Here is a 12,218-nt window from a genome sequence, read left to right on the forward strand (position 1 = left end):
GACATCCATTTCATGTTTCAAGTCTTTGGCGTCATACAAAAACGTCAAGTGTGTCGCGCAGCTGTTCTTCAAGTGGAAAAGAAGGCCTTTCATGCGAACGAACAGGCTTTTCGATCTTTGACTTCGCAAGATTTGCTGTCAGCTAGTGTTGAAGAATCCAATCATCAGATGCATTCCAATCCTATAGTTCGATCTCTCAAACAACACGTCAATGCCGTTCGGACCAAGGTGATCGGAACCGATGAGTCTCGAACTAAGATACATGCTTTAATCTGGGGTATGATGATGATGAAGAACCCTCCGTCATTGTGGATCACCATAAATCCCAGTGATACCCATGATCCTATTGCACAAGTGCTTCTGGGTGAAGAGATCAACATGGATGCTTTTGATGTCGACGGAGGTCCTGATTCGGCGCATCGTGCTATCAATATCGCGGTCGATCCATATGCAGCGGCACAATTCTTCCACTATACGATTCGTGTCGTTCTCGAAGAAATGTTAGGCATCACAATAGCGAGCAATGGGCATATTAGTCGCAAGAATGGCATCTTTGGGACCGTGGAAAGCTACATAGGCACCGTCGAAGCTCAAGGCTGAGGCACCCTTCATTTACATCTTATTGTTTGGTTGCAAGGTCTTTATATTTTTGTCTGTGTCGCACAATCTTTTGACTTCGCTCCAAACAGGCGCTCCTTCATGTGCCAAAATGAAAGAGCTACTTCAATCAGATGCATTTCGAATCCAAGTGGCTGAATACATCACTTCCAATATTCGAGCCAATCACAACGACATAACAGAGCAAACATTGGCTATTGTGCCACGTGAAAGAGCTGTATCGTATTCTCGCCCACCAGATCCTCGGTTGCCTTCATTTTCATCACAACGGCAACGAGTGGAAAAGCAATTGGTTCGTGCCGTTCAAATTCACAAATGCGGCCCAGGTTGTCTCAAGTCATGGCGAGGTCGATTGTTTTGCAAACGTCGAGCACCTTTTCCTGTTGCTGAAGAATCCTGGATCAATATCAATGGTGAATGGGGACCTCGGCGACTGTATCCGTTCATGAATAACTGGAACCCATGGCTATTACTAGCCATTCGCGCTAATCATGATTGTAAGCTCATCACGAATGGTGGGGACACAAAGCATATCAGTTGGTATATCTCGACATATGCTGCCAAACGTCAACAACATTCTGCCAATGCCTCTGCATTACTGGCTAAAACAATTGCTTATCATAAGCAGAATGAAGCCCATAATTCAGATGTCCAGCTACTCAACCGTCGTCTTATTCAACGCTGCGCGAATTCTCTCAGTCGGGAGCAGGAGTTCAGTGCTCCGGAAGTTGTATCCTATCTTGTTGGATGGGGTGATCGATATGTGTCTCATCACTTCGAGACTATACATTGGAGTTCTGTCACTTCACTTCTCAAGAAGACTTATCCGCAGTTGTGTGAGAGCCGGTGAGTTGCCAACTTCTTTAGTAATCTGTTATTAATACATACACTCCATCTGATACTAGATCACATGTCATACAGCGTACTGCAGAAAGTGGAACCGTTGATGTCAGTGATTGTTCACCACAGGCAAGTGACGTCAGGATGTTCATCATGAAGTTACACCAACCTAATCTGGCGCTGTCTCTAGAACGAATATGCTGTTCTAGAAATGCATGAAGGCTCGATACGACTGCAAGATCAAATTCATGAATACATCGACCGTCCTACTGAACTAGAAGGTTTCAATTATCTCGAATATTTCTTGAACACTTATGATCTTCGTACGCACTCATCAAACTCCGATCTTGTACCAAAGAGGAGCGATGCAAGTATTCATCTCTCTTATAAGGAAGGGATCAGTCATGCGGGACATGTTCACACTCTTCGCCAAGACAATCACGAAACCATTCCGCACATTCCAGGTCCATGGTTTCCTCATGCTGATGATCCTGCGAGTCATTCTTTCTATTGTGCTTCGATTCTCGCCCTTCTTAAACCTTGGAGGAATATTACGCAGTTAAAAGAGGCAGACGAAAGTTTCATCCATGCTTACGAGACTTTCATGACCTCTACATCATTCTCCATTCGCAACATTGTCAATAATCTTCAGTATTTCCATGAGTGCTCTGACAAGGCTAAAGAACATGAAACCACATCACCAAGCATCCCGCACGCTTTGGCAGGATCGACCACGATTTGATGAAGATTTTCACACTGATGAAGAAGAAAGTAACATCAATTCCAGTTACCGAGGAATCAATCACAGATGAAGACATCATGCGTGCTGCTAATGGCACATTTGGTTCTCGAGAAAGGGTATATGCCGATGTGGCGATGAATATAGCGGAAGAGTATCGCTTCTTTGAGCGAAATGCTGAAGAAAACCTGGCGGTCAACGAATTAGCCAATGTTGCCACGGATCAACAATGGGCGAATTATCTTCAGTGGGATAACATTATCCATAATGAACCTCACGCACAGAACCTTTCCGCTATGGATGTTCGAGTGGATGAAGGTGGTGTCGCACTTCTTCAGCATGCTGGCAGTTTTCGTGGACACAATGATTCATCTGTTATGAGGATTCAGTCGTCGTCACCACCTCATTCAGCTATTCCTGATTATCTCAATGAAAAACAGAGCCTAGCTTTTCGCATTGTCTACAAGTATCTGGGTGAGTGTTACGCTGATCTTCAGGATGTCATTAAGGTGAAAGTTCTGAATTAGATGAAATTTTGTGCGGACGACAGCCTTCTCAATTGCTGATGCAAATCCACGGCCAAGGCGGAACAGGGAAAACCAAATTGTTGCAAGCTATTACTGAAATGTTCGCGACCAGAGGTTGTTCACATCGGTTGGCCAAAACTGCATTGTCTGGAGTCGCTGCATCTCAAATCAGGAGGTTCTACCTTGCATTCATGGGCCACCATACCGGCAAATGTGAAAGGCTTGCCAACGTCAGACTCATGGATTTATCATCCAAATGTGGAGGCTATGAGACGGCGAGAGAAGAATATGCTGGATAAAGTCTTGTTGGTAGTTGATGAAGGCAGTATGCTTACGACTGATTTCCTGAGCCTTCTATCGCAAGTGACAGGCGCGTTCCGCGAAGCGGCTGGCATGCCACACGCATCAAGTACTCTTCCAGTTCGGAGGATTGGGCGTCATCATCGTCGTAGACTTCCACCAATTTCCTCCTGTCGGCAGTCTGACACACTCGTTGTATTATCCTAACCCTCCTACAACAAAGTGCCAATTGGGAAAGAATATCTATCTTCAATTTGACACTGTCGTTATACTGGATCAGCAAATGCGCATTATAGATGCTGTCTGGCACAACATATTGCAGCGCTCCAGAGAAGGAGCCTGCACTGCTGATGACCTGGCTATCATACATCGTCTCGTTCTTTCGAACGACGAGTGTGATGTTCCAAACTTCGCCGTCCCTCCATGGAATGAAGCCATTCTCATCACACCACGCAACAGTGTACAAACACAATGGAACAACCGCGCGGTTGTGAAGCACTGCTTGTTCACCAACAAAACCCTGTACATATGTCCTGCGGAGGATTCTACCCATGGGACCTGTCTGAACATGGTCCAACGACTTGACACTGCCAAACTGTCACTGAAAGACACAGAGCAAGTACCTACAATTTTACGATTGGCTATAGGGATGCGAGTTATGGTGACTCGGAATTTAGCAACGTCTGCTAATTTGTCGAATGGATCAAGGGGAAGAATTGTGGAGATAACATTGGATGGTAGAGAACCTTCTTTGACCTCAGCTAAATCTCAAAATCGACAAGTCCAACTGCGTTATCCACCTATACTTGTCATCATCGAGCTCGACTTTTGCGAACTTCCACCTCTGCCTGGTCTCAAACCTCGTCAGATTCCTTTGTCACCCGTTGAAGTCAAATTCTCCATTGGAATGCATCCTACTACTCGTGTAACTCGTCGACAACTACCTCTCGTACCCGCTTATGCATTCACAGACTACAAATCTCAGGGGCAGACTATTGATCACATCCTCGTAGATATCGGCAAAACGACATGCTTCAGTCTATCACCTTTCAACGCATATGTGGCACTTTCTCGGAGTCGAGGTAGACAGACGATACACTTGTTGCGGGAATTCGAGAATGAACTATTTATTCATCATCCTTCGGAATATTTAAGAGAAGAAGATGCAAGAATCGAAGAGCTTGAAAGAGAAACGAAGAAAAGTTAGATAACATTATTTGAGTCCATGTACCATAGCTTCTGTGACCGTATTCATAGGTGTTCTCGTTCATCAAATAGACCCGCGAGAGTGTCTGCTATGTTATCACTAGGGGTTTGCTGTGCGAACTTATGACCTTGCTCTGGAGAATTTTTAATTCATGGGAATCAGCCTTGTTGACCTCTTCCAACACTCGTCATTTTCGGACCCCAAAATCTGTGTGACGGTAGTCCTAAGTCTGCTTGTTTTTCGTTTTCACTGCGATAAGTCATTTTTTTTCAGCCAATTAATAGGTTGGCCTTTAGCATATTCAATGTCATCTTCAGCTTGGTCCTAATATTGCCTTTTGAGCATGTTCGATAAGCCGATTAAAACATCACAACAGCATGCAAAATGTACGAAAGTTCAACAAATCCAATGGCAAATAGACCAATGCGGCTTCACGCGCTCTACCATCCTCACTATATCATCCCGTGATTTTTGCATCTGCTGAAATGTTTTGTATTCCAGATCCGGGCACCATGTGATTGCTCTTGCACTCGAACATAACTGGGAGGTGCTTCATTGCGTGACACTCTTTGAAGTTTGACTCCCAACTTCAACTACATATGCACGAAATGGCGACCGAAAGAGATCCATTGATCTCAAATGGAACACAATATCATCGTCTGCCTGGCCCTCGAGACATTTCAAGGTCGACATGTTACGAAATTTTGGTTGGTCTGTGGTCTAGGTGCCCAACCTACAATTAGATCCAAAGTTGGCAAGTGGTTCATCGACCGTTCGAAATACATCCCTCTTCAACACTGCACTTCAGGTATCCGAGTTATAGTATTCAGCGCTTACTCTTCCGGGCGAGCAGAATCAAAGCACTCAAGTGCTACCGATCGTCCATATCCTCTCTCTTGTTCTTGTTCTCCTCCTTGTCTTCTTCCCTTCTCCTGCTCTCGTCCATCGTCTGTATTTGTCTGAGCCACATCAGCAGTTGCTGACGTGTGCTGGGCGTTTGCGCATGGTGTTCATGGTTTTGGGAACAGCATGGTGGAGCTCGGACATTGATTACACGGCCGCGGCTTGCATGGGCCTAAGCCCCAGCTTTGGGCCGGCTTGGGCTCACGGCTCAGGCTTGAAATCTAGCGAACCTAAACCCCCCCCCCCAAGCCAAGCCTAAGCCGGGCCAGAACATCACTAATTTAAAATTGTATCATGACATCGAGATCGAGCTCAGAGTTTGACTGTATTTCATCAAGACCAAGTTCTGAGTAGCTAATTGGATACTTTATGAAGTAGTTTTGTGTATTCATATTGACGCAGTTCTATCATTTTCGATTATTGCACAGCATGATGTTCATGTCAGGTGACTGACAGATTATCTGCCATCCGACATGACCTTGCTCCGCAAGGTAATCATCGACGTAAAGCAGGATTACTCCTCGACGAGCTAGGGCTGATACTAATGCTGGAAATGCAAATAAATGAATGTTCGTTCGATGTATGATGGCTCACCGATAAGCTGATCAGGTTCTGTGAGACGATGCACCAGATCTGAAATATCTACTATACGCTCAATGACTGGAGCTCCAGATATACAGGTGCAATTGCGGTACACATGAAGGTGCAGAGAACCGCAAGATTGCCTGAAAACTGGGATATATTCAAAACATGGTACTAGATAAAAATACGAGTTACATCACCTATAAGAAAAGTGCCTGGTAACCTACAACTATTGATTTCAGAGATAAGCATATGTACAATGATGAGTATATGGATGATATTGTGTCTAGACAGATTGATGTCTGGGCGGTGTACTGTCATGAGTCGGATGATCAAAAATTTAAAGTCCATCTGTATACTTCGCTGGATGGCTCCTATTTCCTTCATTTGTGTTCTTAATCATGTCGTTCGATGCTCAAGCTTATCATGATCATGCTGCTTCTCAATCTAATTTCATGGCCTCTAATACATTGTGCAAGCAAATCTCTTGGCAGCATTCTGCTAATGGTCTGATTATTGTGGACCACGATGAGCAAACCCCTTTCATCGGAGTGGTGACCGGAAGAGTATCACCTTTCAATCTCAAGTGTGGCACCAGTGGCGATTATCTCAAGAAAGGCGCCCTTGAGAAAGCCAAATACCAGCTCCATCTTGTCCGTCCGACTGACAAGATCTTGGCTCATGACTTTGACACTGTCATCCGTAATCTTGAGACTATGCAGAAGGCAGCAGGGACAACAGGCGATCACAGAAATATGGTGATTCGTGACATGACGGGCGAGATGCTCCATGTGGTGGCGAACATATTTGAGCCTAGGGTGAGTGATTGTACTGCGTTGAAAATAATGCTGATGTATTTGTGTAGAATGTTCGAATTCCCGATTCTCCTCATGGCCGGCGTGTTCCTAATGCTCCGTTGATGGATGAAGTCACTGACAAATGGCCCATCGCACCTGATCATGAGGATGATTTCATTCACATCAAGTATACTCATGAGGCCGTTCCTCTTCCAGTGTTCCAAGACGGCAAAGCCATTCAGCCATTGGAGATCAACCACGCGTTAGAAGGAGCTTTGGTGGAGATTTATTTGTCGATTCATCACTGGCATTTTTCAGGATACGACAGCTTCCAAGCAAAAATGGAGAAAGTGATCATCCTTCATCCTACTGCCAGTATCCCAGGTAAACATCATTTGCCCGAACCTACGGAGGGCGAAGGTACTGAAGAAGAGCCACCGCATAAGAGAACTGAGAAAGCGGGTGAGGCAAGTGGTTCAAATGTCTGATATGATGATGTTCTGTTTCTGTATTTGTATTGTGTCATCGAGACGGAGCTCTGAGCTTCACTGTATCGGTTTCGGTATATCTGTATCAGTTTATGTATCGTTGTGTATCTATTGTGTATCCATATTTACGAAGATCTATCATTTTCGATTATTGCACTGCATGATGTTCACGTCAGGTGACTGACAGATTATGTGCCATCCAACATGACCTTGCTTCGCAAGGTAACAATCTTGATAGCTTTGATTTATCGAGTTTAATCTGGGTTACACAAGGGTAATTGGACAAGTCTGTTCTACAGCAGACCCATTTCTCCCTTCGGGTCTTCCCATGTCTCTTCGTCTTGGGCCTTGCCTTTTGCCCCTGCGGCTTTTGCCCTGTGCATTTCGGCATGACGAACTTGCCGTTCGCGATCCTCATTGCCACCTCCTTTAGTGGAGATAGCAGTCTATGTCTAGCGAGACGAATCCGAAATGGCTCTCTGCCTTTTCTCACTCGAGTTTCTCGTCTCGCTAGGTACGCTGTTGTTGTCCATTCTGTTGGCTTTTTCTCACTCGAGTTTCTCGTCTCGATAGTATAGCAGAATTTGCGCAATATTTAATATCATCGAAACTACGTTTGCTCATGTCTGAGCATGCCGAATCTTCCTCTCCTAATGTCGAATCCTCCTCCTCACCTAATGTCGAATCCTCCTCCCAAACAATCTCTGATTCTCTCCATCTGTCCGTCAGGGGAATTCAATTCGACCAACAAGCCGTTAGAGACTGTCTCGACGTCATCGACCATTATAAACGGGACATTATCGAAAAAGGTGATGCCGCACTCGAAGTTCAGAGGATCTTACAAGAATCCGTTTTGGCCTCGTCGTCTTTATCCCAAGTCCAATTCAAGAGCGGGTTCAGTCACTTCTTGGACCTCCTTGATAGAGTCAAAGAACCTTCCGAGTTACGACTTGGTTCACATGAAAGAGAAGTTCACGAAGAAACATTTTCATCCCGAGCTCAAGAGGAAGAGAGATTGGGAAGACGTGAGAGATTCAGAGAGAAATCACGCCAATGAGAAACCAGTGAAGAGGTTGAGAGTGACAAATCTGATGAAGGAGATGAATACGTTCTCAGGGGAAAGCGTCGCAGGCTTACCTCTGAACGTCTCCAATTCTATCCCTGGTTGCAACCAGGAAATTATCGATATCTCCCCAGAAAGAAAGCGCAACGACTTACTCTCGAATGTCTTGAAGAATGGTCGGAAGACTCAAAGTATTATCACGGACAAGTTACTACCACTCCAGGATGTCCGTCCTTTCCATCGTCACAGTGGACCCTCCTCTTCAAGGGACGAGCACCAGATCTTGACAAAGTTTTGTCAGGACACTATTCCACGACGATTGACCCAAAGCAATCCCAAGTTCTTGGGAAAGGTTTCGAAATTTCCCTTAGTCAACCGACCACTACCCATCATGTCCGTTCCTACGGAGACTGGAGTATCGCCACTGACTTGTGGCAAGATGCCCTTGCCTTCATTATGCCTTGGAAGGAGGCAGAACTCCGAGGATATAGACGCTACATTTCCCGAATTTTTCGGGATGTCCACTACAGCGTTCACTCCCGAATCGTTGACTTCGATCGAGCATGTCGGCTCGAGGTTGAAGCACGAAAGTACCTCCACTTCGATGACTTCCAAGAATTCTGGAGTCTCGAAACTTCCCACCTTTCTTCCCTCAGAATGGTTGCCTATTCAGAGCTCCAGCACCTCTCCTCCAACCCATCCGACAAAGTCTCTGGGAAGCCACAAGTTGGAGGACGAAAATCGTCACATCAGGATTCCTTCTCAAGGGGAGAGGTTTGTCTTAACTGGAACCACAGGGCATGTGAGAAGCCACCTACTGAATGTATCCGCTTCCATGTTTGCAGTAAATGCCGTGGCTCCCACAAGCACACTGAATGTTCCCTGGCAAAGGGAGCTAAATGAAAAGATAGCTAAAGGTCCACGTTTTCGGAGACGGATGATTTGGGGAGATGACGGTACTGCTCTTAGTGGGACAGCAAGATGGACAGAGACTGCTGACCCTTTGCCACATCCTCCTGCTTCTGAATTTCTTAATCTGTCAGCAATGAATACTATCGCCTCTCGACCTGACCTTTTTGCTGTCTGAACACCTGTCAATGTTGACAGGTTTGAAACGCTCCTTACCCTCGCTAATCACCCTAATCCTGCTTTCGTCAAATCTGTTTGCCAAGGACTTCGTGAAGGGTTTTGGCCTTGGGCTAATACACATTATGGAGTCTATCCGACTACTCTCAACATTCCTTCACCTTCTCTGTCTTCGGATCAGGAACGGAACTTCCTGCGGGATCAAATCATCAAGGAGGAATCAGTGGGAAGATATTCTCGCAATTTTGGTCCTGACCTATTGCCGGGAATGTATAGCGTGCCTATTCACGCTGTACCAAAAGATGGTGGCAAGTTTCGTCTTGTCACGAACCACAGTGCTGGTGACTTCTCACTTAACTCTATGATTTCGAAAGAAGACATCGCCGGAGTAACTCTTGACAACGTTCAAGATCTTGGAGATGCTCTTCATCTTCATCGCCAATCTAACCCTCATGATACTCTTCACATTTGGAAAGCTGATGTGTCTGAAGCCTATCGACACATGCCTATGCATCCACTGTGGCAAATCAAACAAGTTGTTACTTTCGAAGGTCAAAGGCGAATAGATCGTGCTAATGTCTTTGGAGGCCAGGCATCTCAGCGCATCTTTCACGCCTTCATGTCCTTAGTTATATGGCTCACAGTCTTTGTCAGGCTCATCCAAGCTTTCTTATATGTCGACGACTCCTTTTCCTTTGCCAGGATCGAAGACATGGCATTTTATGGGAAATATCGCAAGATGTTACCTCGAGATATGGTGTCGCTCCTGCTTCTTTGGGATGAGCTAGGAATCCCTCATGAAGAACGAAAACAAATCTTTGGATCACCTCTCCCTGTTATCAGCTTCGACGTTAATCCAAACTCTATGTGTGTTTCTCTCAAGGTCGAGTCAAAGGCTGCTTTGGTGCAAGAACTAAAGGATTTCGCCAAGCATAAATGGAAGAGGTCTTTGAAGGATTTCGAGCATATTGCTGGGTCTTTAAATTGGGCGTTGAATGTATGTCCCCTGCTGCGACCAGGGCTTGCAGCCGTCTATGAGAAGACTCGAGGCAAAACTAACTCGAAAGGGTTGTTGTGGATCAACCGAAGTATTGTCGAAGAACTTCTCTGGGCTGCTTTTCACTTGGAACGTTCTAATGGGATCTTCTTCTTCAAATCAGTGTCCTGGAACCTTGACTCGCTACCAAATAATGTGGTTCAAGTTTTCTGCGACGCTTCCGGCACTGGACTTGGTTTCTGGTACCCGGCGCTTAATCTTGGCTTCCAATCACCCCTTCCGTCTCAATCACCTGTGGAAGACATATTCTTCTACGAATCTCTTTGCGTCTCTTCAGCTATTCATGATGCTGTCACTCGGGTACCACCCGATGGTAGACTCGCGGTTTTCACTGATAGCTTGAACACAGTCTTCATGTTTAATTCTTTAGCAGGTCCTTCAGGCTATAACCGGCTCCTGATGGATACTGTTGAGGTCGTTCTAGCTTTTCAGATCAACTTCCGAGTTTTTCATGTCTCAGGTGAACAAAACGTGGTTGCTGATCATTTATCTCGATGGCGCGCAGCAGATGCTTGTCGTGTTAGTCCGGGCCTTCGAGTCCTATCATTTGAACCCCCTCGAAATGCGTTGGGGGGAGTGCAAAAATGAATATTCGGTCTTCGATGACTAAGCAGCCCATTTGGGCTGCTTGGTCAATGGAATGTCTCATCCATGAATGTTCCATCAACCTCGGTCTAGCATTAGACCGTTCCACTAATCAAACCTACTCATCGGCTCTCAATTCCTACGTCAATTTTTGCGATATTCATCATTTATCCCTTGATCCGACTGTCGACACTCTATCATTGTTCGTCACTTTCATGTCGGCGCACATTAACCCTCGCTCTGTGGACAATTATTTGTCGGGTGTGTGTAGTCTGATGGAAGAATACTATCCTCACGTCAGGGCTAATCACCGTTCACGTCTTGTTGCACGGACCCTTTGAGGAGCTAAGCGTCGTTTTGGGGTTGCTGTGACACGAAAACTTCCTCTATCTCGTGCAGACCTCTCTTCTGCTCTTGAAGCATTACCAACAATGCCGTCCCATGACGACCTACTCTTTTCTGCTCAGTTGCTTGACGGTTTTTATGGACTTATGCGTTTAGGTGAACTAGTTTGGCCGGATAATCCTGCACTCCAGGATCACTCCAAGCTCATCCTACGCACTTTGCTTATCCTCTCCGCAAACCATCACTCTTTCAATTTGCCGACCAACAAGACAGACGTGGGTTTCGAAGGAAACACCATTGTTATACAGTGTTCAAATGAAGCGGACCCACAATCTGCCTTTGTGTCTTATCTTGCCTCTCGCGACTCCCTATTTCCTTTTAACAGCTTTCTCTGGCTTCGCGCAAATGGCTCCGTGCCTACGCGAAGCTGGTTTATCTGCAAACTTTGCGCATTGTTTCCTGGTTCAATATCGGGCCATTCATTGCGTGCAGGTGGTGCGACATCCCTGGCAGCATTGGGAGTATCAGCAGAACGTATACAAGCGATGGGTCGATGGTCTTCTGATGGTTTTCGTATTTATATTCGAAAGAATCCTGCATTGCTTCACGCTCTAGTTTTTAATGGCCGTGCAATTCACGATGGGTCTGGAACAAGGTCTAGTCCTTTTGCTACTATTTGATTTGGTATGTTATCATATATTTTTAGCGCGAAGTTTCTTAGTTCATCCTTGATCTTACTCCCATCATTATTTTCATCGAATTCATCTCCCTCCCACATACTACCCTCCCTCCTTCTATTTGCTGGTATTCTGGCATTGTACGATACGTACTTAGTGTTTTGGAGTCGTTTGTCTCCGGAATCCATGGGGTCCCCGCGTCCTCGCGTCGGGGTCCCTTATTTGCTGGCTAAATTCTCGCTGTCTGTGTTCTATCGAGACAAGCGAGGACAATTAGTCGAGTTTAATCTGGGTTACACAAGGGTAATTGGACGAGTCTGTTCTACAGCAGACCCATTTCTCCCTTCGGGTCTTCCCGTGTCTCTTCGTCTTGGGCCTTGCCTTTTGCCCCTGCGGCTTTTGCC

General features: G+C 45.7%; 1 protein-coding gene across 1 annotated transcript; it reads left to right on the forward strand.

Moving 5' to 3' along the window:
• Positions 1–6,117: 6,117 nt before the first annotated feature.
• F5147DRAFT_647871 (uncharacterized protein) lies at positions 6,118–7,001 on the forward strand (the record flags this gene model as incomplete). The annotated part of the gene is made up of 2 exons (XM_041433247.1): positions 6,118–6,534; positions 6,582–7,001. The coding sequence occupies 2 exons, from the start codon at positions 6,118–6,120 to the stop codon at positions 6,999–7,001; spliced, it is 837 nt and encodes a 278-aa protein (XP_041298830.1).
• Positions 7,002–12,218: the final 5,217 nt, after the last annotated feature.

The sequence above is a fragment of the Suillus discolor genome (genome assembly GCF_016758755.1).
Source record: "Suillus discolor strain FC423 chromosome Unknown F5147scaffold_3, whole genome shotgun sequence".
In the NCBI taxonomy this organism is placed as follows: domain Eukaryota; kingdom Fungi; phylum Basidiomycota; class Agaricomycetes; order Boletales; family Suillaceae; genus Suillus; species Suillus discolor.